Raw genomic sequence first — 25,391 nt, forward strand, 5'->3', positions numbered from 1 at the left:
CCTTCCTAGACCTGATGGCAAATATTAGGGAACATGCAAAGTCCTAACAAGGTGTGTGTAGGGGGTAATGGGTGTGGATAGCACTGGCCAATTCTTTGTATCAAAGTCTGAGAGGATTGGCCACTGACGTGTCCAGCATGTACCACCTATCTTGAAATAAGAAGGTGTATTCTGGAGAGGTGCAACAAGTGAGTGTATTTTCTTTCTTGACAAACAGAAAAGGGTCTTACGTCATCTCAATGGATCTACCTGAATACGCAGAGAATCAGTGCTTACGGCCTCTCCTAGCCCACCAGATTGCCCTATAGTTAAAGCAGCTCTGCTCATGAACATCATATGAGTATCATAAACTAAGTTTATGGGCTCAAAGGGTGGCTTATGTGGAGTCCAGAGGTGTGTTTTTTATACTTACTGCCTCTCCATTCCCTAGTTGTCTGGAAACCAACACTACATCCATTCAGCAGACTCATCTCTGCAGACATTACAAACACACCCTGTTCTCTATGGGTGTGCACACTGGCTGACTGCGGAGAAGAGTTTGACACAGGATCCAAGTACCAGTTTCTAGGACTGACAGTGTGGGAAAAAGAAGGTTGTTTAGTTTAAAAAACACTCCTCGTGTTGCCTGTCTTTCGAGCCCATGAACTTAGTGCTCATACAACTTGAGAGTTCCTTTCATAAATGGAGCAAATCGGAAAAGAGAAGGTCAATGGCTGGCCATCTATTCGGGATTATTGTGGTTTGGTACATGTTAGAAAGTGATGTATCTTCTCTCAGCATCATGTGTCTAATTGTATGAATTTGATCACAAATTCCTAAGGGCTCATGTCCACGGGGAAAATAGGATTTAGGATCCGCAGCGGATTTCCTGCATGCGGATCCGCATCCCATAGGGATGCATTGACCACCCGCGGGTAGATAAATACCCGCGGATCGTCAATAAAAGTGATTTAAAAAAAAATGGAGCATGAAAAAATCTGGACCATGCTCCATTTTCATGCGGGTCTCCCGCGGGGACGGCTCCCGCGGGCTTCTATTGAAGCCTATGGAAGCCGTCCGGATCCGCGGGAGACCTAAAATAGGAATTTAAAGCATTTACTCACCCGCAGCGGACCGCGAAGCTCTTCTCTTCCTCACGGCCGCATCTCCCTTGCTTCGGCTCGGCGGATGTGCCCGGCGCATGCGCGCGGCACGTCGACGACGTGCCGGCGACGTGCCGCCGGCGTCAGGAATTCATCCGCCGGCCGAAAATGAAGATCCGGCCGTGAGGAAGAGCAGAGCTTCGTCGCCCGCGCCGGAAAGGTAAATGCTTTAAATTGCTATTTTCTGCGCTCATGTCCGCGGGGCAGGAGGGACCCGCTGCAGATTCTCCATGGAGAATCTGCAGCGGATCTGATTTTCCCCGTGGACATGAGGCCTAAGGATTTACGTTTTTTTTCCATAACAAAGTATATTATCATGGAATACCATTACAGAAATGTTTGATAAAAAATGTCATCATGTAACTAGGGCGGGAGTTTTACTGTTGCCATAGAAGTAAAAGAACATCTGTTAAGACATTTGCTGATATAAAATAATTCAACTTGTAGAGAATATCCGTGCAGATGTACGAGATCTAGTACAAACAAACCACCAAACTGGCAGGAAAACTGAAATTAATTTGTGGTGATATAAAAAAACAGCTGCCAGTGGAATAGCTGGCATAATCAAGACTGCACTGGCATTAAGCTGATATCATGGACCGGGTTAGAACACCAGCATTGGTTCCTATGAAAAAGAAACCCAAACTGGTCCATGTTTCTACTTCTTTTTACCACTATGAGGTCAAATTTAAAGGAATAGTCTTGTACCTTTTGGAAAGGAAGATGGGGACAAGCAGGAGGAATTTTCTGATGGAACTTGGAAGGAAACGGGGCTTTCAAATTGCAAATGAATTAAGGTAGGAATACCATACATTGAAATGATGGACTGTTGCTGCAGTCTTTTGTACAAAATGTTCTTTGAGACCAGGGAAATAACCAAATTTCTCTTTATTAAATCAAAACCAGAGCATTTGACATGCTTCAGGAACACACAGCCCCTTGCTCAGAAATGTCTGGATTGAGCACTGCACCACTGATATTTTGGGAGTGTAAGGGAGAATCAGAGTGATGGTATTTTGCAGATCATCAGACCTGGAAGAACAGGTGGCCAGAATTTCTCATTGAATTGGGTCTACTCTTGGAGTAGTGATTAGGGGGCAAGGCAGGACTACAGAGGAATGGGCTAACACCAGGGGTCCTTGGTGCACCATGAAGGAAGACAATATATGTAGAGCTAGGAGAAGCTCAAAGAAGACCCCCATGCAGTTCCCAAGAGGCAGGCACAGGCCCTTCATAGACATAGCCCCAATTTCTTCAGTCAGGGCCGCGCCTGTATAAACAACTGTATAGAAGCATATGCCCGTCTCTCTGAATCTGCTTTTGGGGTCCTCTCTGAGAGGCTCCATAGATAAGGATATCACCAGGACCAATGCCATGCACAATGTTAGGTCTGCTACCTGTGTCTTTGGCCCTCTTGCTATTCCAGGCAGACACAGGCATTGCTGCGCTCCTTCTGTATGAATAAACTCATTTCTATTTTCTACCAGCAATGCACTAGCTTACAGCCCAGCTGCAACTTAATTGGTAATTACCTCCTGATTTAGCTGAGCGGGGAATCCTCCATTTTTGCCTCAGTATTGTTGTGTGTTTGTTTCAGACACCCAGCACTTCTAGGTGACGTGTCACAGGACTGTTCTGTCTATTTGCTCAGGTATCTGCTTATCCTACACGTTTTTTGCCTTGTGCTTTAGCCTGTATGCGTTTGTCCATTTTTTCGCAATCTTTGTATCGTTCCCATCTCTGTTGTAAGTCAGTCCTGTTCTGTGTTCTGTGTGCCCTGTGTTCAGTACAATGTCCCTGTGTCCTGTCAGGGATAGTTAACTCCGAGTTTCCAGTGTGAGACCTTTCTTATCAGGACGCCTACCCTGCTTTTAGGCAGGTGTCTTGCCATCTTCCTGATTAGCTAAGGGCAAGATTCCCCATGTGAAATTATCTTGCAACTAGAGTCAGCTGCGAGGCACACCAGGTCTGGTCCAAAAGCCAGGCTGGCTGGTTAGCACAGTGGGTCCACTTTTGCTATCCGTAACACACGCCCTTTGCTGCCTCTTGTTAACTTCTGCTTCCCCAGCTCATTGTATGGCTTCATTATTGTAGCTGCATACATCCAGTGCTCTCACTCAGCTCTGCTCCCTGCACTCCCCACTCAGCACATTAGATGGTACCACTAGGCATCTTTAGAGGTCACAGCTGTTATGTGTTTTTGCAATTTTCACATGTGATTTCCATCCATTTTTTATTCACTGCATTTCCTGGTTCTTTTTTTCCACATAGTCCCCATAGTAGCATGAGTTAAAAATGGATCGCACTTGCATGGCATGCAAGTGACATCTGTTTTTTTAAATTCCCCCATTGAATATAATGGGATATTCACGCAAAAATAGGGCATGCAACAGTTTTTCACACTTGCACTATGATGGTGGCTTCACACGAGCGAATGCACAAATACACTCACCGCAGTGTATAGACACATAAACGAGGTTTGAAGAGAACCATAATCAGAGTGTTGTGCACATGTCTGCGCATATTACTGTAATTTTGTGCGCACAGGACCAGTTCACACGTGCGTGGCACACCCTTTTCGTGGAATTGAATGGCTATTTAAGCCTAATAAGGTCCAGGTGTCTTCTTTTTCCTTCATTTTGCGCAGTGCCACACCCTTCGAACCTGCCATAAAGTTTTATGGCACTTTTGCTGCGCAAAACGCAGGAAAATAGAGCAGGTCCGATTTTTATGAGCCTGCACGAAATGTGCATGCAAAACACACTTATGAGAACAAATGCATTGAAATCAATGGTTCTATTCTCCGTGTTTAGTGCGGGTAGATTTTGCATGCTCAAATACCTGCGCAAACACGCTCGTGTGAAGAAGCCCTTAATTTAAGTGAAAAAAATCACATGGGAATTAACTTGTTTAAGTGAATGGGTGCTTTTTAGACATGAGCGAACGTACTCGCTTAGGGCGATTTTGCAATCGAGCACCGTTTTTTTCGAGTAACTGACTACTCGGGCGAAAAGATTCGGGGGGCGCCGGGGGTGTGTGTGGGGTGTGGGGGGTTGCAGAGGGGAGTAGGGGGGGAAAGAGAGCTCCTGCCTGTTCCCCACTGCTACCCCCGCTCCACCACGCCGCCCCCCGCCCCCCGGCACTCCCCGAATCTTTTCGCCCGAGTAGTCAGTTACTCGAAAAAGCGGTGCTCGATTACGAAATCGCCCTAAACGAGTACGTTCGCTCATATCTAGTGCTTTTCCTTTGCAAGTTCTGACCATCTTGGACTGGGACAGAACTCATGCGTGAAAATTGCCCATGTGAGAACAGCCTTAGTCCTTCTTAAGGTTTTTTCCCATTCCTTTTGAATAAAGAATATAACCAACTGGCCGGGTAGGTGGTGCTATCTGAGGGAAGTCTGCTAGCAGCTCCGCATCAGACAATACTGAGAAAATAAAAAAGTTACCAATCCCTAAAATGATGTGTTGTTAATTGCCGCAGGGGTGGATACTAGAACACCCAGCTGTTTTGGCTGAGGAAAGCTGAGACTCGCAGACCTCTAGGTTTGATGAACCCCCCTATATAGTATGACTTCCACATGGACTATATGGATACTGCTTGTCTTATCAGACCCTTATTCATAGGGAGTAGACTAGTTATTATTAGAAAATCATAGTATCAGTGTTTCTGGTGGCGCTGTGCTACATCTACTTCACACACACAGCACTGCTACATACATTGTTCACCCCATACAACAGGAATCAGAAGCAGCACAGCACGGGAGATGAAGGACCTGTGATGATGTCACCGTCATGCTCTGCCCCTTATCACATGACTGTGATGCTCATCCCGAGTGAATGACTTACATGCGCCACCCCTGATCACATGACAGTGATGTCATCAAAGGTCCTTCATCGCCAGTGAGGGAGTTACATGCTCCGCCCCTTATCACATGATGGTGATGTCATCAAAAGTCCTGCATCCTTGCACAGATTACGGGTGGACTAGAAACCCCCTGTGGCCTCAGTTGCTATGCAATACTAAGGAAGACCTAGCCGGACAGCAGCCATGTGCGTACAGGACCTGTGATGATGTCACAATCATGTGATCAGAGGCGGAGCATGTAACTCCCTCACTGGGGATGAAGGACCTTTGATGACATCACTGTCATGTGATCAGGGATGGAGCACTAAAGTCACTCACAAACCCACTCACTCACACACGGACAGACAGGTCATCGTTAGAAGTTTGATTTGGTGTATTTCCTTGCCAAAACTAGGAGTAGTTCAAAAACCAGAAGAAAAGTATTAGGAATGTCTTACACATATTCTCTTTTCTTCTATTCTATTCTGGTTTCGGTTGAAAAACACATCAAAAGCGTTGTCAAAACAAGGCCAAACTCCATTGGTAGTTTCACCTTCCAGGACAATAAACTGAAGAAAACCGGTCAAGTTGTAACTTGCTGTGTATAATTTTGAAGCATCTGTTATTTTGTACTTTTTATCTAGAGTTTTGTCTTTTCTGCTGTGTTTAGCTGAGAGAGCTTTATATATTTTATTCTCTTTGCCAAAGAGCAGACACAGCTGTACAAGTATCGGGGGAGCACTGCGATCAGCAACTCCAGTGCCTCTACTACCACAACACTAGGTCTGGATATGGCAATATTCCCAGTCTTGCCGCCTGTGTAAAAAATTAACAATTAATGTGAATATTTTATATAATGTAGACAAACCACAGGAAACAGCCGTTCTATCTTCAACTGATGTTCTTACTACAGGAAAAATCCTAACGGGTTGTGGTATTTACTAGAGAATGCAATAGGAATAAGTGTCTGTTCTTAACAAACATTTAACTGAAACATCCTGTAAGAAGAGGTCTGTGAAGAGCGTGATCAACTCATGAGATGTCCTTTGTATCTGTATACAGCTCTGCTAATTTTAGGTTCATTGACTGCTATACAGATATATCGTAAGCCTTGAATTTTCCTACTGATGAAATAGTGCTTTGTCCTTATTCCGTTAGAACATATGCATACAGCTGTGACATTCATGAATGGTATTTATCTTTACATTCAATTACTGACTCAAAGTGTTTTACTTCAGAGTGAATACAATTCATCGCCCAAAGTGAAGTCCATTGAATAGTAACATGGATTATGTAAAACATGGGGGTAAAAAGAGACAGAAGGAAGGAACAAATATGGGGGGAAAGAAAGAAGAAATAGGGAGGAAAAGAGGAGAAAGGGAAGGGGGAAAAGAAAATAAAGGAAAGAGGAGAAATAGAGAAAAGGAAGGAAGGAAGGGAAAAGAGAAAATGAAGGAAAGGGGAGCAAAAGAGAAAAAGAGGAAAGGAAGGAAGGGGAGTAAAAGAGGAGAAAAGTAGGAAAGAAATAAGGAAGTGGGAGAAAAGAGAAGGAAGGAAGTAGGAGAAAAGAGAAGAAAAGGTAGCAAAGGAGGAAGTGGGAGAAAAGAGGAGCAAAAGCAGGAAAGAAGGAAGAGGGAGAAAAGAAGAAGGAAAGGGGAGGAAGGAGAACATTAATTGAGGAAATGAAGGAAAGGAATAATGAAGAGAAGAAAAGGCAGGGAGAAAGGAAGGGGAAGGGTGAAAGGAGAGAAGGAGATAGAAGGGATGGAAGAAAATGGAGGACCCAAATATTTGCTTTTTTTAAAAAAAAAGCTAAGAATGAAGGTGAAGGAAGAAAAAAGAGAGGGGGGGGGAGAAAAGACTTGATGGCAAAAAGGGAGAGTAGAAAGGCAGAAAAATTAAAAAAATAAAAGTAAACAGGAAAGGAAAAGACTGGAAAGAAAGAAGGAAAGGAAGAAAGGAAGAACAAGGATTAATTAGGGAAATTAAGGAATAATAATTAATGAGAGTTAAGGGAAACAGGAAGGAAGGTAGGGAAGTAGATCATGAAGACTAAACATTTTCTTTTATATTAAAGTGTAACACAATGTTTTAATTAGTGGTCTCTGGGTGCTGAGACTCCCACCAATTGCTGAAAAAGAATGAGCAAAGTGTTCAGATGAGCATTCCTACCTGTCTGTTTTAGCGATTTGTTGGGATCTCAGCACCTGGAGCCCCACTGAATAAAACATCTGATATGTCAATATGATATGTCAGAAGTTTTTAAAACTTTTAGGCTGGGTTCACACAGGACAGATTTGCAGCGGAAATGCCGTGCGGAATTTCTGTGCAGCAAATCTGCCCGAGGCTCCTAGGCCTGGGATTAGCCAGCCATGTTGACGAGATTTTGCTAAAATTTCGTCCACACAGGGCGGCCAATCCCTTGCTGCTAACCTGGGAGAAACCAGCACTGCGGCGCATAATTGACAGCTGCAGCATGTCAATTATTTTTTTTCTCGGTGGGGCCTCACTCCTCTCTATGGGGAAAGAAAGCTGCAGTAGAATGCTGGCGGCCGAACCGCTCATAAAGCCACGGCATTTTACTGTGGGTTTCGAAGCTGCAAGTCTCCTGTGGAGATCTCGCGGCTTTTCCGTGTGGCCAAGCCACGAGATTTACGCTGTATTTCTATCTTGGGGGAACTCAGCCTTAGTTACACTTAGGAATTACCTATACTTATTAAAGGGGTTGTCCCGCGGCAGCAAGTGGGTCTATACACTTCTGTATGGCCATAATAATGCACTTTGTAATGTACATTGTGCATTAATTATGAGCCATACAGAAGTTATAAAAAGTTTTATACTTACCTGCTCCGTTGCTGGCGTCCTCGTCTCCATGGTGCCGACTAATTTTCGCCCTCCGATGGCCAAATTAGCCGCGCTTGCGCAGTCCTGGTCTTCTGCTCTCTTCAATGGAGCCGCTCGTGCAGAATGCAGGCTCCGTGTAGCTCCGCCCCGTCACGTGCCGATTCCAGCCAATCAGGAGGCTGGAATCGGCAATGGACCGCACAGAAGAGCTGCGGTCCACGGAGGAAGAGGATTCCGGTGGCCATCTTCACAGGTAAGTAGAGAAGTCACCGGAGCGCGGGGATTAAGGTAAGCGCTCCGGTAAGCTTTCTGTACGTCCCTGCATCGGGGTTGTCTCGCGCCGAACGGGGGGGGGGTTGAAAAAAAAAAACCCGTTTCGGCGCGGGACAACCCCTTTAAGGCATATTTATTTATGGAACAAGTCAATTTAGACAAATTCACTATTGACTTGCACCCAAAGAACAGATGCTGCACCTCTCAATCCACTTTTCAAAAGTGTCTAGAATAGGGCGGGGTTTGAGTGGAGTGTGTTTTTTTGATATTAAGGAATTAAGAAGCAGTAGCTGTACGGTGTACCAAGTGACTCCACATCTCTACAGATATTTAAATTCAACAAATTAATCAACAACTTGCAACATTTTGATAAATTTGGCGCATCTTTAAACAAGAGAAGGGAAGAAACGCTACCAGAAAACTGCTGACAATGAATTCCCCTCATTTTGTGTTAATGTAGACTTTGTTCTGAGGAGCTACCACAGTAAGGAATAAAATGGGGCTAAGGGCTCATCCACACGAGCGTAGCTATTTTCATTCGGCTGTGTCACAGCCACAGTGTGACCGCAAATTGCATCAATGGACGCACAAATCTGTTGTTCGGCACCCATTTAGAAGGCCCGGGTCTAGCGCATATATGCTGAGCCCAGATTGCTGTTGGGCAGGGGGAGACAGTTTAGCTCTGCTAAACAGTCTTCCCCCTTTCTGCCCCCTCGCCGACTCTCAGCAAGAGAAGGGGATGAGAAGGGGCAGCAGCTAGTCTGCTAAGCTCCTGCCCTCTCTACGCCCCTTGTCAGCCGCCAGCAATGGGAGGGGACAAGAATGGGCAGGAGCTTAGCAACTAGCTTCCGCTCTCTCCCGCCCTCCCCGTTGCAAACAGCTGACAAGAGGCGGAGAGAAGGAGGGAAGGGGGGTGGGAGATTAGCAGACACACAGCTAAACTCCCTCCCATCTCTCTTCTCCGGCAGCTACCATTGGCTCCCATAGGAGTCTATGGGAGCCGCCGCCGTATTCCGGCCAGGAAGATAGTTCCTGAACTATCTTTCCTGGCCAACATAAAGGTGCCCAGCTGAAATGTGCTATCTTGGCTGGTTGGGCGCTTTTACACAGCGAGAATACACCCATCTAAACTGATGCAGGTGGGCAGTGTATATCGGCTGGGCATGAAAGCGCGGCCGATATATGCTCAAGTGAATAAAGCCTAAATGTGATTTTTCTCTTCAAAGCATTCTCTTTCCCACAATGATAACCGTAGGTGGAAAAATACCTCCACAGCACTACCTATTGGAAAGTGACTTACTATTAGTCAAAGTTCGACCTTTCAACAATCCTTAAAACCATGACTAAGGATAGAAGCCAAGCCAGAGTCTTCTCCAGAAGATTCCTTAGTCATGTTGTCAAGGCCTGTTAAAAGGTCAAACATTAACTTATAGGTAAGTCACCTTCCAATAGGTGGCGCTGTGGTTGTACTTTTCCATCGCCTATTTTCATACTTTTTTTTCCCCAGAGAACATTGCATGGCCTATATAAAACTCTATACACCAACTTGGTGCTTTCCTTAAGGAGAAATTCCCTTCCCCACATTAAAGTCCTTCACCCAGAAAACCAGTACCCTGCTCTGCACTGATGAGAGGTAAACATGACGTCATCATTAGGGAATCTTCTACTTCTGAAGAAGACTCTGCTCTTGGTTATATATTTAGTTATATTGTTAAAGGGGTTGTCCCGCGCCAAAACGTTTTTTTTTTTTTTTGCATAGACCCTCCGTTCAGCGCGGGACAAACCCAAGGGACATGTTGAAATCCCCAAAAATTTTTTACTTACCCGAATCCCCTCTCTGCAACTTCTTTCTTCTTTTCAGCCAAGATGGCCGCCGGGATCTTCACCCACGATGCACCGCGGGTCTTCTCCCATGGTGCACCGTGGGCTCTGTGCGGTCCATTGCCGATTCCAGCCTCCTGATTGGCTGGAATCGGCACACGTGACGGGGCGGAGCTACGCATTGCCGCGTAGAAGGGGGCGGAGCCAGAACGCAGCTCGTGCCCGGACCGACCAGAAGGGAGAAGACCCTTCTGTGCAAGCGCGTCTAATCGGGCGATTAGACACTGAAATTAGACAGAGCCATGGAGACGGGGACGCCAGCAACGGAGCAGGTAAGTGAATAACTTCTGTATGGCTCATATTTAATGCACGATGTATATTACAAAGTGCATTAATATGGCCATACAGAAGTGCTAAACCCCACTTGCTTTCATGGGACAACCTGTTTAAGCCCTGTTGAAAAGTCGAACAGTAACATATAGGGAAGTTATCTGCCAATAGGTGGTGCTGTAGAGGTTAGAGATGAGCGAGAGTACTTGTTATGGCAAACTACTCGAGCGAGTAGTGCCTTATGCGAGTACCTGCCCGCTCGTTTCTAAAGATTCGGGTTCCGGCGGGGAGTGGCGGGGGAGAGCGGGGAGGAACAGGGGGGAGATCTCTCTCTCACTCTCTTCCCCCCGCTCCTCCCGGCTCACTTCCGCAACTCACTACTCTCCCCCGTCGGCACCCGAATCTTTAGAGATGAGCGGGCAGGTACTCGCATAAGGCACTACTTGCTCGAGTAGTTTGCCTTAACGAGTACGCTCGCTCATCTCTAGTAGAGGTACTTTTCCTTTCCCTATTTACTTCCTTTTTTCCCATAGAGCATTGCATGACATATTTAAGACCAACTTGGCTCAAGGAGACTTTTTATTCGCCCAGATCTACAAGGATAAAACATTTTCTAAAGCCATTGCAGAAAAGTCGACTTATTTGTATGAAAGGCTTTTTAAAAACATCGGCGAGTATTGAACGCATTGCCTAGGAGAAATAAATATATCTTGAAATATTAATATTTTCATGACTTTTTATGAACTCATTAAGAATAAGAGAAATGTGCCCAATTTGATCCTGCTGGCAGGTTAGATTTACTCTACAAGAAGAATGACTGAGGGAAAAAAAATAGAAGCTCCTCTCAATATTAAAAAAATGAGCACAAAAAGCAAGAAATCTGCAGCAGCGACACATCTTTATTGGAATGGAAGATTCATAAATTAACAAGGACTCCTGTTGTCCAAAAGCTGTTCTTTTAATTATTCATTATTTACTAAGAATTTCACTTGTACATAAAATAGCAGCATACAATTATTCTGGCAACGGAATCTGCTGTTTAAAAGAGGAAAATTATAGAGATTGGCAATATGTGTGTTACCAGCTGTTGAACTAAAGCCCGCTACTCTCGGAATATCCTTCCACCAATCTCACCTGCTGCCAATGTGCACCGCATGCTGGGATTTGTGCTTGTAAAGTGGAAACTACAAGAAATTTCCAAGTTTCTAGAACATGGTGAGTAAGCATAGTGCACATAGGGCAGCTTTGTTGGGGCCCTGGTCTCCAGGACCTAAAGGCAATTGTTTAAATGCTCCTCCAGTAGAGGCTAAAGACCCTTCTAACCCAGTGTGGTTTATTATTTTAGGTTATACAAGACCCATATGTGTACGAAGCGAAAACTTATATATCCAATATCCTCAGAAAATCAATAGATTCTTATGTAGTTGTCAATTTATTCATACATTTCCAGGAGTAACAGAGGAATCTCACAATGGACAGTTCTGCGATTTTAGGGCTTATTCAGATGGGCGTATATTGGTCGGGTTTTCATGCCTAACCGAGATACGTTGGCCCTCTCTGCAAGGGGAGGAGGCTGGTCTAACCGGGAGCTACTGCATTGAGCTTCCGTCCTCTCTGCCCCTCGCTACTGTTTGCAATGGGAGGGGCGGGATGGGGGGGGGGGAGTTAGCTCTCTGCCCAATCCCTCTCCTCTCATTGCAAACAGTGGCGAGGGGCAGAGAGAGGACGGGAGCTCAATGTAGTAGCTCCTATTCCATCCCGCCTCCTCCCCTTGCAGAGAGGGGTAGCGTATATCAGTCAGGCGTGAAAACCTGACTGATATACGCCCATCTGAATAAGCCCTTAACATTAGAACCTCCTATTAACTTCCTCCTGACAAACCCACGTGTTTTTTCATGCCAGAAAATTGTGCGCAGCAGGGACGCAATGCTACATTTTTCCCATGGAGATAGAGATAGAGAGAGGAAGAGGGAGAGGGAAGAGAGAGGGAGAGGGAAGAGAGAGGGAGAGGGAAGAGAGAGGGAGAGGGAAGAGAGAGAGGGAGAGGGAGAAGGAAGAGGGAAGAGAGAGGGAAGAGAGAGGGAAGAGAGAGGGAAGAGAGAGGGAAGAGAGAGGGAAGAGAGAGGGAAGAGAGAGGGAAGAAAGAGGGAAGAGAGGGGGAAGAGAGGGGGAAGAGAGGGGGAAGAGAGGGGGAAGAGAGGGGGAAGAGAGGGGGAAGAGAGAGGGAAGAGAGAGGGAAGAGAGAGAGGGAAGAGAGAGGGAGAGGGAAAGGGAAGAGAGAGGGAGAGGGAGAGGTCACACACCTACCTTCCACTTTGAAAATTTGAAGCTAAATCCAAGATGGCAGCATTCAGGATGGGCACCATTTGCTGAAATGACCTTAAGAGGTTCCGCCTTCCCTCACAACATGTGCCTTAAATTGGATCACCATTTGCTAAACCATTTTCATTTTATATTGGTGTTTCCTTCTTTTTGACAAACCCCTATGGGATAAAAAAAAAAAAAAAAATCACAAAAACAGCTAAATAGTTTAAAAAAATCAGTTAAAAAATTATATAGTAACACATGTCAAGAAACTTTATTAAATATCAGTCCTAAAAACATATATTATGAGCATATTTGGTGCAGCAGATCTAAGCATGCTGTCTGCGAACTTTCTGGGTGAATGATGCTCTGGGATAAGAGAAGGTGTGGTAGAGAAGTAGTGGCATCGGAGTGAGCCTGAGAGCCGAAAGACGGTGCCGCCCGGGTTCATAGAGGAGTATGATTGCCAACTCATCAGCAGAGAGAGTAGCGCTCCTGACACTAGTCTTTGCTGCATCATTTCCTGGGTCTGTAGTAGTGGTGATTCCTACACTGGAACCGTAAGTGAGGCCGGTGCTTAAAGGGACACTGGGTGTGCACAACATAAAAGGTTAAAATATAGGTAGTCAACAGGCTTGCTGTAGAAATGGGTCTTATACTAAGGACACTGAGCCGTTGATGAGTTTCTAGTCTTCGAGCCTTTGTCTACGGACTAACTCATTTGGTGGCAAGGGTTAAATGTCACCTGGGGTATCAAGCAAGCCTTAAAAGGGACATATTAAGGGTAAACTGTACTGAAATATTAACCCCATAGGGAGAACTGTATATTCTATTTCATGATCTGTATTTCTGTGAAACTGTACCATTATTTGTGAAGTGTTTTTGATATTGCTCTCCAGGTACCAGTGCTATTACGGATTGTTCACAAGATATTACTATTCCTGTGTTTTAGTTAGTAGCAGATAGCACCTAGGTACTTGATGATAAAATTTCAATTTCTTAATTATTACCATTTCATTGTTTAGCTTTTTTTCTGTGTTCTTAAATAAATATTATTTTTTTGGGTTACTCCATCTGCTGCATCGCCATACTGCCACCCACAATACATAGTGTAAGAAAGAGCCGGCCTTAGAGAAGGCTAGGGTCTGGGAGCATTATGGAGTTGGACAGTAGGCACTATGTAGGCTCTGTACAGAGTATGGAACTCTTGACAATGTATAATATATATCAGCACAATATATGGCAACATTTATTTTGTAACTACTGCATGGCAATGACATAGCACGGCTCAGAACACTTTTGTTTGCAACATAATATGCAAATTAGCTTTCCTCCAGAATGTAGAAACTGACTTGCTAATGCCACCTATTCGAGGCAGCTGCCCTAAAGGTCACTGTCCTAGCTATTAACGAGTCTTGCAGCATGACTGAGAATATTAGCCTTGTCAGACATGACATAGTGCTCTTTGTAAATACATATATGTATGCAGGAATTCTTATGTGACAACTTTGGTGGAATGTTAGCCCATGGGATCGACAGGTCAGGGGTCAGGCAGTTGGCACATATAGGAAATTCAGTTTAATCTTGCCTCAGCCAGTTTTATTCTGCACATGGCATAGCACTTCCCAGCAATGCAAATAATACCAACAAAACTCAATAAAGCCTGGGCCTGTCTGGCCACTCAAAAACTCAAAACCAAGCCCAAGGTGCATCCTTAGGCAGCCATACACATGGCTCCCACAGATCTTTGGCCACAGCCTGCTGGTTCCTCATGTTGGATTTGCGGGGGATTCTTTACAATCTGCAGATCGCGGTCACAACAACTTGCAAGCGCCATTGAGAAGTCATAGGACTACATAGCGACCTGTGGTCACACATCCTATGTTGTATCCAAAGTAGCCATGCCCTCGCCTTAAAGAAACTTAAGAACTGCAATACTGATGGCAATATTTAAAGATTTATTAAGAAATCAGTGCTATACTTTGAGGGATTGTCCATGACTTTACTATTGATGATCTACCCTCAGGATAGGTCATGAATAGTTTATCGATGGGGGTCCGCTGTTCACAATCCTGCCGATTAGCAGATCACTGGCGCTGCTGTCAGTGTGCACAGCGTTGGAAACTGATATTGCTTTCAACATTGCAGTGGTCTGGTAGTACAGGCACAGCTCCCATTAAAGTCAATGGGAGCGGTGTCTGCAGTACCAAACTGTCCCACTGCAATACAGACGGCGCTATGTACTTCCAGTGCTGTCCGCATTAACAGCAAATCCCATGATCAGCCGATTGACAATGATCCCAAGTGGCAGACCCCTGCCAATCAAATATTGATTACCTATCCTGAGGGTAGATCATCAATAGTAAAGTCCTGGGAATCCCTTTAATCAGTGCAGAATTTTGGACCAAAATTAAAAAGGTGGGGATTCACATTAAAGGCACCATCCTTGTCCATAGGGTTGTGTGAATGGGTGAAATGAAGTATTGAAGTGAATGGGAGCTGAGCGGCAATACCACACACAACTCACGGACAAGAATGGCGCTGTGTTTGGAAGAAATCCGCCATGTTTTTCTAATCTTGTACAACCCTTTTAAGTTAAGAATACCTTAGTTTGCATGGAAATCCAAAATGTAGATTTTTTCCAGGATAAAGTATTATAGCGTTGTAGAAGTTATTATATGGTAACATCTGGTCCAAAATTTGGAACATGACAAAGAGTTTATTAGTTCATCTACATCATATACAATTTATGGCAATCATTTTTAAGCAACCCTCCATACTTCGACAAAGATGGCCGTCTTTGTTTGTCCAGGACCAGAGGGTCGCTTTAAGGGTTTATTCTAAATACTTTGTCATCTCTTTGGGTCTTTGTTAGAGATGAGCGAACGTACTCGGTTCGGGTGTTTTTGCACTTGAGCACCGGTTTTTCCGAGTAACTGACTGCTCGGACGAAAAGATTCGGGGGGCGCCGGGGTGAGCGGGGGGTTGCAGAGGGGAGTGGGGGAGGGGGGGGGGAGAGAGAGAGAGCTCCCCCCTGTTCCCCTCTGCTACCCCCCGCTGCCGCCTGAATCTTTTCGCCCGAGTAGTCAGTTACTCGGAAAAAGCGGTGCTCGAGTGCAAAAACACCCGAACCGAGTACGTTCGCTCATCTCTAGTCTTTGTCAATGGCAAGTTGATAAATTGCAACAGGCTATCCATCCACCTCTCTACTCTTTATTCCCTCTCTTTCTTCTGTCATCTCCACTGGCTGCCCATTAAATACAGAATTCAATTCAAACTCACTACCTTCATCCACAAAGCCCTCCACAGCGCAGCGCCCCCCTATATCGCCTCCATCTCAATCCATCACCCAGCCCGGGCTCTCCGCTCTGCTAACGAAACCAGACTGAGCGCCCCTTTAATTCGAACTTCTCATTCCCGCCTCCGAGACTTCTCCAGAGCAGCACCTGTCCTCTGGAACGCACTACCAAAGGCTACCCGAGCAATCCAGGACTCGCAGAACTTCAGGCGTGCTCTAAAAACGCACCTCTTCAGGGAGGCATACCGCATTCCATAAACAAACCTCTCTGTACTCCGCCTGATAACATGCTCCCTGACCTACTGACTGTAATCCCTGAAAGCCATCATAAACCGCTCCTGCAGTCACACCGTTTCTGCCATCACACGGCTAAATGTCTGACCATTGTTTATGTGTATATCACCCCTCACTCTCCACCTCGCCATACCGTGCACATCTCCAGCCCCTTTACCGTCTGTATCACCCCACCATTCGTAGAATGTAAGCTCGTTGGAGCAGGACCCTCACCCCTATTGTTTTCATCAACTGATTACTATGTAACCGTGGTTCTGTAATGTTTGTACTTTTGTCTCTCTGTATTCCCCCTGTCTATGTAAGCGCTGCGGAATATGTTGGCGCTATACAAATAAAGATTATTATTATTATCTCCAGCATACTATACTCTATTTTGATCCAAGAAGAGAATGAGGAGAACAGAACAAAACCTTTCCAAGCTCCTAGAGTCCGTACATTGTGCACCACAGAAGGGGCACGCACCTCAAAAAAATCAGCCTGTTCTTGTTGGTATAGCTGGGTACATTGGTAGTTGTTTGGAGGGTGGCTAGTCTGTTGTGGACAATATTTTATTTAACATCACTTTCAATATCTGTCTTTCAGAGATTCGGTAACTCATATTGTGGCTGAGAACAACTCTGGGGATGAAGTCCTGGCGTGGCTGCAATCTGCAAAACTGATCAAAGCAAATGCATGTCAGATTGTGGATATCTCTTGGTTCACAGAATGTATGGGAGCCGGATACCCCATACAAATTGAAGGCAGGCATCAGCTGCAGGTAAATCTCATTAGCATAGATGTGGTTGGTGTGAGTGGGACAATTCTTTCATCTTTTTTTATTACTTTTTAACATTTTTTAGCTTTTATTGATTTGGGAATATTCGTTATAGGTAAGAAAATTTGAGGAGCGGGAGCAAAAAGATGAGTGTTGTATGATGATGTAAATCAAGAGAAATTAATGACTTGCTCTGTCAAGTCATGTTCACATGGCACAGATTTGCCATAGGCCATGGGTCTTTCAGAAAATCCATGGCAGAAATCCAAAGCTGAAATTCAGATATGTGTGCGTTCACTGCTCTACACAAGTGTTCTTTCAGAACATACGATGGGGCATAAACTACCCAACTCAAATGATCTGTTGGTGGAATGTCGGTGGATTCTGTCACCCGTGCCTAAATTGTGACATGCAGTAATCTGAAATGTGCGAAAATAGATTGACCCTACTCCTGTAAGGGGAACATGTTTTCCCTATTGTTATACTGATGGTGTATTTTTTTATATGTTTGTGTTTAACATAGGCTATCTTTTTAAGAGGGGGAGGGAGCAAATGGCTCTAGCCGGGAAATTACCAAGTGGAAACCGGAAGATGGGCAGTGCGGGCCATGAGGTGTGTTTGGAGAATCTCCAAGCCAGTGCACATACAGAGAGATAAAGTTGTCCTACAGGCAAGAATTGCAGAATTTGTACACCTCCGCTGGAACAGTTGGCTTGAGCCAGCCAACCCTCAGTATTCTCCTGGCTTCCTCCGATAATGGCACTACTATAACTCAGTTGCTGGTACCAGATTAGTGATTGCTCTTCTTGCAAGAGGAGGACTGTTGCATGGGTGAAGCCCCTATTGATAACTATTGTTCCAAGAGCACAAAGCAAGTGTTGTTGTGATATAACACTTGGTAAGAACTACACCGTTTGTTACTGGCCCAAGTCCGGGTATTTATTCTGGTTGAAGTTACCTAGTTCTGTTATTAAAATGTGATTTCAGCAAAGATGTTTGGTCCTGGATCTTATATTACCTTCCCTAGAAGCCTTCACAATACTGCCACACCTAGGGCATACTACAAGATTAGGCCATCGACTGAACCAGTTTGGTTGAAGCCAGGCCACGAGGCCCTGTTAGTGACACCCACCACTTATGTTGACCGTGTGACCCTGTAGAAGCTGGGTGTCTTATTCCCGGAGGTGTCCCCGATTACCCAGCCAGTTAGACATATCCCTCCGAAGGCAAGGGGAGAACCCCAGCCTGTATCCAGGGCACATCTACACTCCCAGCCTATAAGTGTCATGTCCCTCTTCTTCTGTCTTGTGGCTCCCTGAGCACACACAGTTTTCCCCAGTGTCGTGCACACATCTTCACAATAAATGTGAATGTCATTATAATTCTATTTCCACTCAAAATAATGTTCTCACTGGTCATTCAGGTGGCAAATTGGGAAAAGGACATTCTCAGGGCTTCTTCAGATGGGTGCATCCGCAAAAACGCTCGAATGTACCAGTCTAAAATCTTTTGTTTGCTAAATAAAAAAGTGGGAAGATAAGTCCTGTCCAACACTACATGTAAGAAAGATAGGACAAGGCCTGATTTTTTTCTTGCGCGTAGTAATATTGAGCGAGAAACACGGCCATCAAAACAAACACATTGAAATCAATGGCTTCACCTTGTCACATTTTGCGTTTTGCATAACATGACGAAATCAGGGTCATCTGTTAAAGCCCTCAGATAGAGAAGTCACTGGCAGCACCTGCTGAGTTTTGAGTTGACAGGTGCATAATATCTGACAGAGATGTTTTAACACACACACACACCTTGCTCCCGATTCAAAGAGTTAAATTGGACCTACCCATTTTCCTGAGATATTTATTTTAGTATAAATTTGTATTTTTCATGAAATAACAATTCTGGAGCAACTTCTTTAGAACTCTGCATTGTGCTGTTCCTCTGCTATTCCTCCTAGAAACGTATGAATAAATTGACAATTGGGCACTTCCCTACACATTCAGATAAGTTTCAGCCTTAGGTTAGATGTTCAAATTTTTTTTGGCATGCCCTCCTCCTTGTCATAAGACAAAAACAATAAATATATATATATATATATATATATATATATATATTTTATTTTTTTTACACTGATATGCAATCTGGTTGTATTCTGTTTGTGCAGAAAGCAGCAGTACAGCACCATACCCAGACCATAACAGCTTAAGAAATAAAGAAATAAATACTGAACCTGAACCAAACTCATAACATAGATACATCCCTAGAGCTAAGGTACATAAATACAGCAACAGAACCAAGCTCAGTTTATAAATACAGCCACAAAATCAAACTCATAACAAATACAGTAGCAGAACTAAGCAATTGCATGGGGTATTAATGGGCTGACAGTTGTACCTTGGAACATCAGAGGGGAAGAGGCAGAGCCAGGAAGAGATGTAGCTTCATAAGATGCTATCCCATGGAGAAAGAAGATCATCTGGCCAAGCGGAACTCAGGGGGAGCCATTACCCCCACCCTGCATCTGTCTAATGCTCTGCTGCCTACAAGGTGGTGGCCAGTCTCACACAGCTAAGGCCATTGTTAAGACTTTCATACAGATTTTATAACATCTTTCATTGCAAACATAGTATAGTGATTACTGCTATGTTATTTCATTTTATACTCCAAAGTTCTCATGTGGCCTGAAAGACAAAACATGTCTAACAACCTGTCTAGTACGGAACTGCACAGCCTCCATGTGCTGCCATAATAACCTATGTGTAGAATCCAAGCAATACTGGTATAGATTCCGAGGAGCAGGCCCTCAGCCGAGGAGACAGTGGGGTAAAGATGTTAACCTTGTCACAGGGCTCTACCATCTCCTCCCTAAGGGTAGCTTGGGACCCGACCTGGTTACTGCTTGGGAGAGTTCACAGGGATAGTAACCGAGGGTTATCTTAAGTCCAGTTGTCACTCGTGACACCACCGTTCCTTCTCCTGCAGTGGATCTTGTTGTACTTAGCAGTAGTACAAAGGATCCCAGGGTTGAACGGGCCCAGGCTGAGCGTCAGGCAATCGTTCAGCCTCCTCCATGCTCCACACACAGGCCGACCTGACAGCCTCTCTGTAGTCTCTCCATCTCCAGACCAACAGACTGCTGGACTAGACTAGATTCGACTCGACTCCCTTTGCATTCTTGCAAACACAAATAACAGGCATCATTATGTGCTCACAAATGATACATACAAAACAATACATTTTCCAGACGTTTAACCTTTTGTGCCTGCAGCCATACAATACACGAAAATCTGATGCACTCTACAAACAAGGCACTGACATGAGCCAAACACAGAACATTCCGAAGGGGACCCCATTAACTCGGGGCCACTACACTGGCAGTATGAGTCACACCCTATTAACAAATGGAAAAGTCAATTTATTCAAGCATTTCCAAGAGGAGTATCGGATGAGTGATGACATAGAGTTCTAAAAAAATACACGTCCCAGAATTTGTTTTTTTTCATAGGCAATACAAATGCTTAGCAAAGCAGACAGGTCTGGAGAGCTGACAGATCCTTTCCAGGATGCGGCCTACTTGATGGCTGGAGTCTATATCACCAAATTTCTTTTGCCCGTAGGCTCCTGAGAAGTGAATGCAATACTGACTATTACCCAGTTGTAGAGCTATACAGTAAGAGTGTCTAATTAACATATCATTGCACATTCACTGTATACATATGTAATGCTCCCTTCGGTAACCGCTTTTTCCCCAGATCCCATGTAACGGGGCCACCAGATGCAGTTCAGGATGGGCATAGTGGGCCTTGGGAGGCAAGTCTACGCTGGTTGTTGGTGTCTGTCCTGGTGTCCTGCAATGGCCCATGTTTGGCCTTGCCTGGGAGCTGGAGCCCACGAGCTCTGGCTGCTGCCATATCCATCTCGGAGAGGTATCCAGGCGGTGTATATTAGCTATTAAAATGTTATTGCAAAAAACAAAATCTCTTCTTAAAGGGGTTGTCCCGCGGCAGCAAGTGGGTCTATACACTTCTGTATGGCCATATTAATGCACTTTGTAATGTACATTGTGCATTAATTATGAGCCATACAGAAGTTATAAGAAGTTTTTCACTTACCTGCTCTGTTGCTAGCGTCCTCGTTCCCATGGAGCCGACTAATTTTCGCCGTCTAATGGCCAAATTAGCCGCGCTTGCGCAGTCCCGGTCTTCTTCTTTTTTCAATGGGGCTGCTCGTGCTGGATGCCGCCTCCGTGTAGCTCCGCCCCGTCACGTGCCGATTCCAGCCAATCAGGAGGCTGGAATCGGCAATGGACCGCACAGAAGCCCTGCGGTCCACCGAGTGAGAAGATCCCCGCGGCCATCTTCATCAGGTAAGTAAGAAGTCACCGGAGCGCGGGGATTCAGGTAAGCACTCTCCGGTGATCTTTTTTAACCCCTGCATCGGGGTTGTCTCGCGCCGAACGGGGGGGGGGGTTGAAAAAAAAAAAAAACGTTTCGGCGCGGGACAACCCCTTTAAAGCTTTGGTGCAAATTATGGGGTTCTGGCTTTAAATCGTTACAACGGGCATAAATGGTGCAGAAATATCAAGGACAGTCTTTGTACAACAGACTGGTAGTTGTCAGCTCTGGTTCCTAGTGCAAGGAAGAGTATTCCAACAGGAGGGCAGGGCTCACTCAAACACATGCAGTGGAGAAAAAGCCACCGCCGTGACTCTTCTCACTTTATGTACTGCTTCTGCTCTGGGTCTCCAACCTGGTTTTGCGCTCTAAGGCCTCTGTCAGACGACCGTTTTTTGCCGCGCTTTGCGGATTGCATAACGGATGCGCATCCGCAAATAGCGTGACCGGGGCCGACGATTCGCTGAAAAATCTGCAGCTAGCAGCGTTTTCGGCAAAACGGGCCCGATCAAAGGAGCGCTGTCCGCCCATTGAAATTCTCCTGAACTGCTCTGTGTAGCATTCAGCAGGCGGGGATTTAAAATCCCCGCCTGCTGAATGGGCTGCCTCTGATTGGTCACAGCCCTCACCAATCAGAGGCAGCTCTCACTCACCCATTCATGTCTCAGACCAAGGTTACACTCGCCTGTGTGAACACACCCTAATGAATAATCACTGGTAATTTGGATTTTTACTGGTGTGTCCTAAAGTGGGGAAGGGGGCGGGCACGTCGCCTCATAGGAGCAGCATGTGTATTGACTACCTTTTCTGCAACTGCCTACAAGATGGCATGGTTTCCCCTTCCACTCCACACTAGTCTAGGACCCCCTCAAAGGCACAATTCACTATTACATATGAACATACAACAAACAGTGAGATGTGCAGGAAAGAATATAGGGAAAGCGCCCCTTACACCCGCGTAGGCACAGGCCGACTATGCCTTGTCCTAAATCCAGTCCTGGTGGACTGTAGAAGCATTAAGACTAATTAAGACATGAGATAAGAAAATAATGTAATATTTTTTTTTACTGGTGATTTTTATTTTTCACCTTAGTAGAAAATGCACTTTGAATTTTTTTTCTTCTATTCCTTTCTTATCTTTTTTTCTCGCTGCATTAGCGAAACCAATGTGATCTACTTTTCCAATGGATTATTTGCAAACAAAAGGTCTTTTAAAACCAGCAAAGTAGAAACAACACACCAGATGGAGCCATCGCTCTCAGGCTTAGAACAATTGCAAGCCAGGAAATGTGTTTTATTTCTCAGCAACAGGAAGCTGCGTTCTTCACTTGTGTCCTACGGAGGAGAAAATCATTTAAATACATTCATGTAAATGAAGAACAAAACTATAATCAGACTTTACCTTGATATGTGAATGAGTATTTGTCATGTAGGAATAGGCAAATAGATTGGATGTTGTCCACAGAATCAGCAAAGATCTGTCTGGGACTTCACGCATTGCCTCATGGCTCCGCTGCCTTTGTCTCTTTGTCTGGGGTTTTGTGCGTCTTACTTCAAACTTCTCTGTTCTTTCCCGAAGTTTGTAAACTTTCAATACTCGGAGGACCATTGTGCTAGATACATTGTATTGCATCATACGCAATGCAAATTAACAGTGGATCTTCATTTCCCTACAACAGCCGGTCTTATTAATATGGTAATAAGGTCAGTAGTCCCATGCAGGGTTGGCACATGCCTGAAGAAAGTTTCGAAGATAACTTTTTTGTTACTAGTTTGGTTTGAACATTTAATACAATTTTATGTATCGGATGTTATAAAAATATATTATATAAAGTAGGCAGTGTGGTCAAATCCTACTGACCTACCACAGCTCATGATTTAGGAGCTTTCATGATGGAGGGTAGGAACCTTTCCCACAAGGGTGTACAAAGAGAATTAGGGGGCCTTAGAGAAGCAGTGGGGCGATGTACAGCCTACACAACCAATTATTCTCATAGACAGTCAGGGGGGTTAAATTCCCATCCTTTGAAGGAAAGGGGGGTTGGGGTATCCTCCATTACCTTGGTCCACCCTCCTCTCCTAATGTTGGAGAGCCTTAATTTATGTGCAAGTCTAATTGATAGTATGGGCACTAAGACAAATCTGAACTTGGTCAACTATGAACTGCATGTTCTTTCTCTATACATGTATGTTTTGTTCTTGTGTATAACTCTCCAATGGCTTATTCAAGGTATTAGTTAAAGGGGGTACACGGGATCAATTTGTTTTTCTAAAACTGACCACCCTGCGTTATCAATATCAAAGACGCCATACTCACCTTCCCTACCATTCCTGTTCTACAGGTGCCCATTATACACTGGTCTTCACTTCTGGGTGCAGGGAGCCAGCGACGACATCATCAACAACAGGGTCATATGACCACTGCAGCGAATCACTGGCTTACCAGCTGCAGTAGTCACATCTTCCTGTGTCAGGACATCATCAGTCTGCACCCGGAAGTATAAACCAACAGGGGACCAGGCTTGGTCGGAATAGGAACAGCGGGGAAGAGGGGAGGGAATTGAGTGTACATTCTTTTATGGTGGTACAGCATGGTGAGCAGCTTTTGACCCCATATGAGCTCTTTATTAGCTGTTACTTATAGCAGGAATATTTTATAATTGATCTGCTGTTGGCATTTGAAAGGGAACATCTCATGCATATAGTTTTAGTTTCATTAATGAGATACAAGTCTGCAGAGTGGAAATAGTTGGGCTTATTTAGCATTGAAAATTGAACAGTTTTCTGGCACAAATTGCTCCAGAAAGCTCCCAGACATGCTGTGCACCACATTTACTGTGTTGTAGACACTTTTCTTGCTATATCTGATTAAGGGGCATTCCTTCGTAAAAGGGGTGCATGGCCTTAATTGTGGTTTATGGCAGCTGAAGTGAATGGGAGTTAATTGACAGTGAAATGTTATAAATTATTGTAGTTTGCAACAAGTGATAGAGTATGGTCCCCCCTCCAGACAACAGGAAATGGCATGGGGCATATATACATAACCTTAGGGCTCAGCCAGATGAGCGTTTTTTTCACGTATTTAGGTGTGTGAAAAAAAATGCAAAACATATGTAAAAAAAATTTGCATGACCAAAGCGCTGTTTTTAAATTCACACTTGTTGCACTATCACATGATGGCAAAATTCGCACATAAAGTGCGGTCCCATCGCTATCCCCTGCTGGGGCTGTGACAGCTGCAGCAGGAGATTCCTTGGATGTAAAAAAACCCTGGATGCTGTCCTGTGAGAGCGCTCCTGTGATTGGTCCCTGAGCACAGGGACCAATCAGAGGCAGCGCTTTCTGGAGGCAGGGATTTTTCAATCCCCGGCCACCGGAAGACAGAAGAATACTGCCGTGGACAGAGAGGAGAGCCGGACAGCGCTTCTAGGGGAGTTACCTTTTTTTCCCCCCTCTTCTTTTTCTACAATTAGGGATGGTTTTCAGGGAAGTGCTTATATTTAAAACCCTTCTCTGAAAATCCCTGCAGGGCTTGCCGTTATCCCATTGCTTCCAATGGGGCTGCAGCAGCGCTGGCCCCATTGAAAGCAATGGAAGAGTATTGCGCTCCTGTGCCACAACTTTGACAGCTGTGGCAGGGGAATTCTTCATCCCCACGGGGAGTCCCCTTGTCGCTGAACACTGTGATAGTGCTGTCACAGTGTTCAGTGATGAGGGAACTCCCCCCGGAGATGAAGGCATTCTCTGTTACAGCTGTGGCAGAGGATCACAATCTTCCCTGTATGTTCTCAACGGGGCTGCCGGCCCTGTTGCCCACAAGGAAAACCCCTGGATGTCACAGCTGCAGCAGGGGATAGCGATCCGTGCCCATTTCTTTCAATGGGGCCTCACTAGATGTGCGAATTTTAGGTGCGTTTGCGAATCGATGTCCTATTTTTTTTACAGCTGCGAATTTTATTCGCATGTCAGAAATGCACATGTGACCTCTTTCATTGAAAAGCATTGGTTCTAAAAGATGCGAATCGGAAACGTACATAACGTGTTTAAAAAACAAACAAACACTCGTCTTACTGAGCCCTCACCTGTGTGTA

The 25,391-nt window shown here is 44.9% G+C and overlaps 1 protein-coding gene across 1 annotated transcript in view; it reads left to right on the top strand.

Annotated features, from left to right (window-relative positions):
• Nucleotides 1-1,736: 1,736 nt before the first annotated feature.
• Nucleotides 1,737-25,391, top strand: part of DNTT (DNA nucleotidylexotransferase) — a 334,552-nt gene continuing 310,897 nt past the window's right edge. The window contains exons 1-2 of the mRNA XM_066598828.1: nt 1,737-1,939; nt 16,735-16,909. Coding sequence (XP_066454925.1) covers nt 1,737-1,939; nt 16,735-16,909 — 378 coding nt within the window. The remainder of the gene's footprint in view (nt 1,940-16,734; nt 16,910-25,391) is intronic.

Source organism: Eleutherodactylus coqui, chromosome 4 (genome assembly GCF_035609145.1).
Source record: "Eleutherodactylus coqui strain aEleCoq1 chromosome 4, aEleCoq1.hap1, whole genome shotgun sequence".
Classification (NCBI taxonomy): domain Eukaryota; kingdom Metazoa; phylum Chordata; class Amphibia; order Anura; family Eleutherodactylidae; genus Eleutherodactylus; species Eleutherodactylus coqui.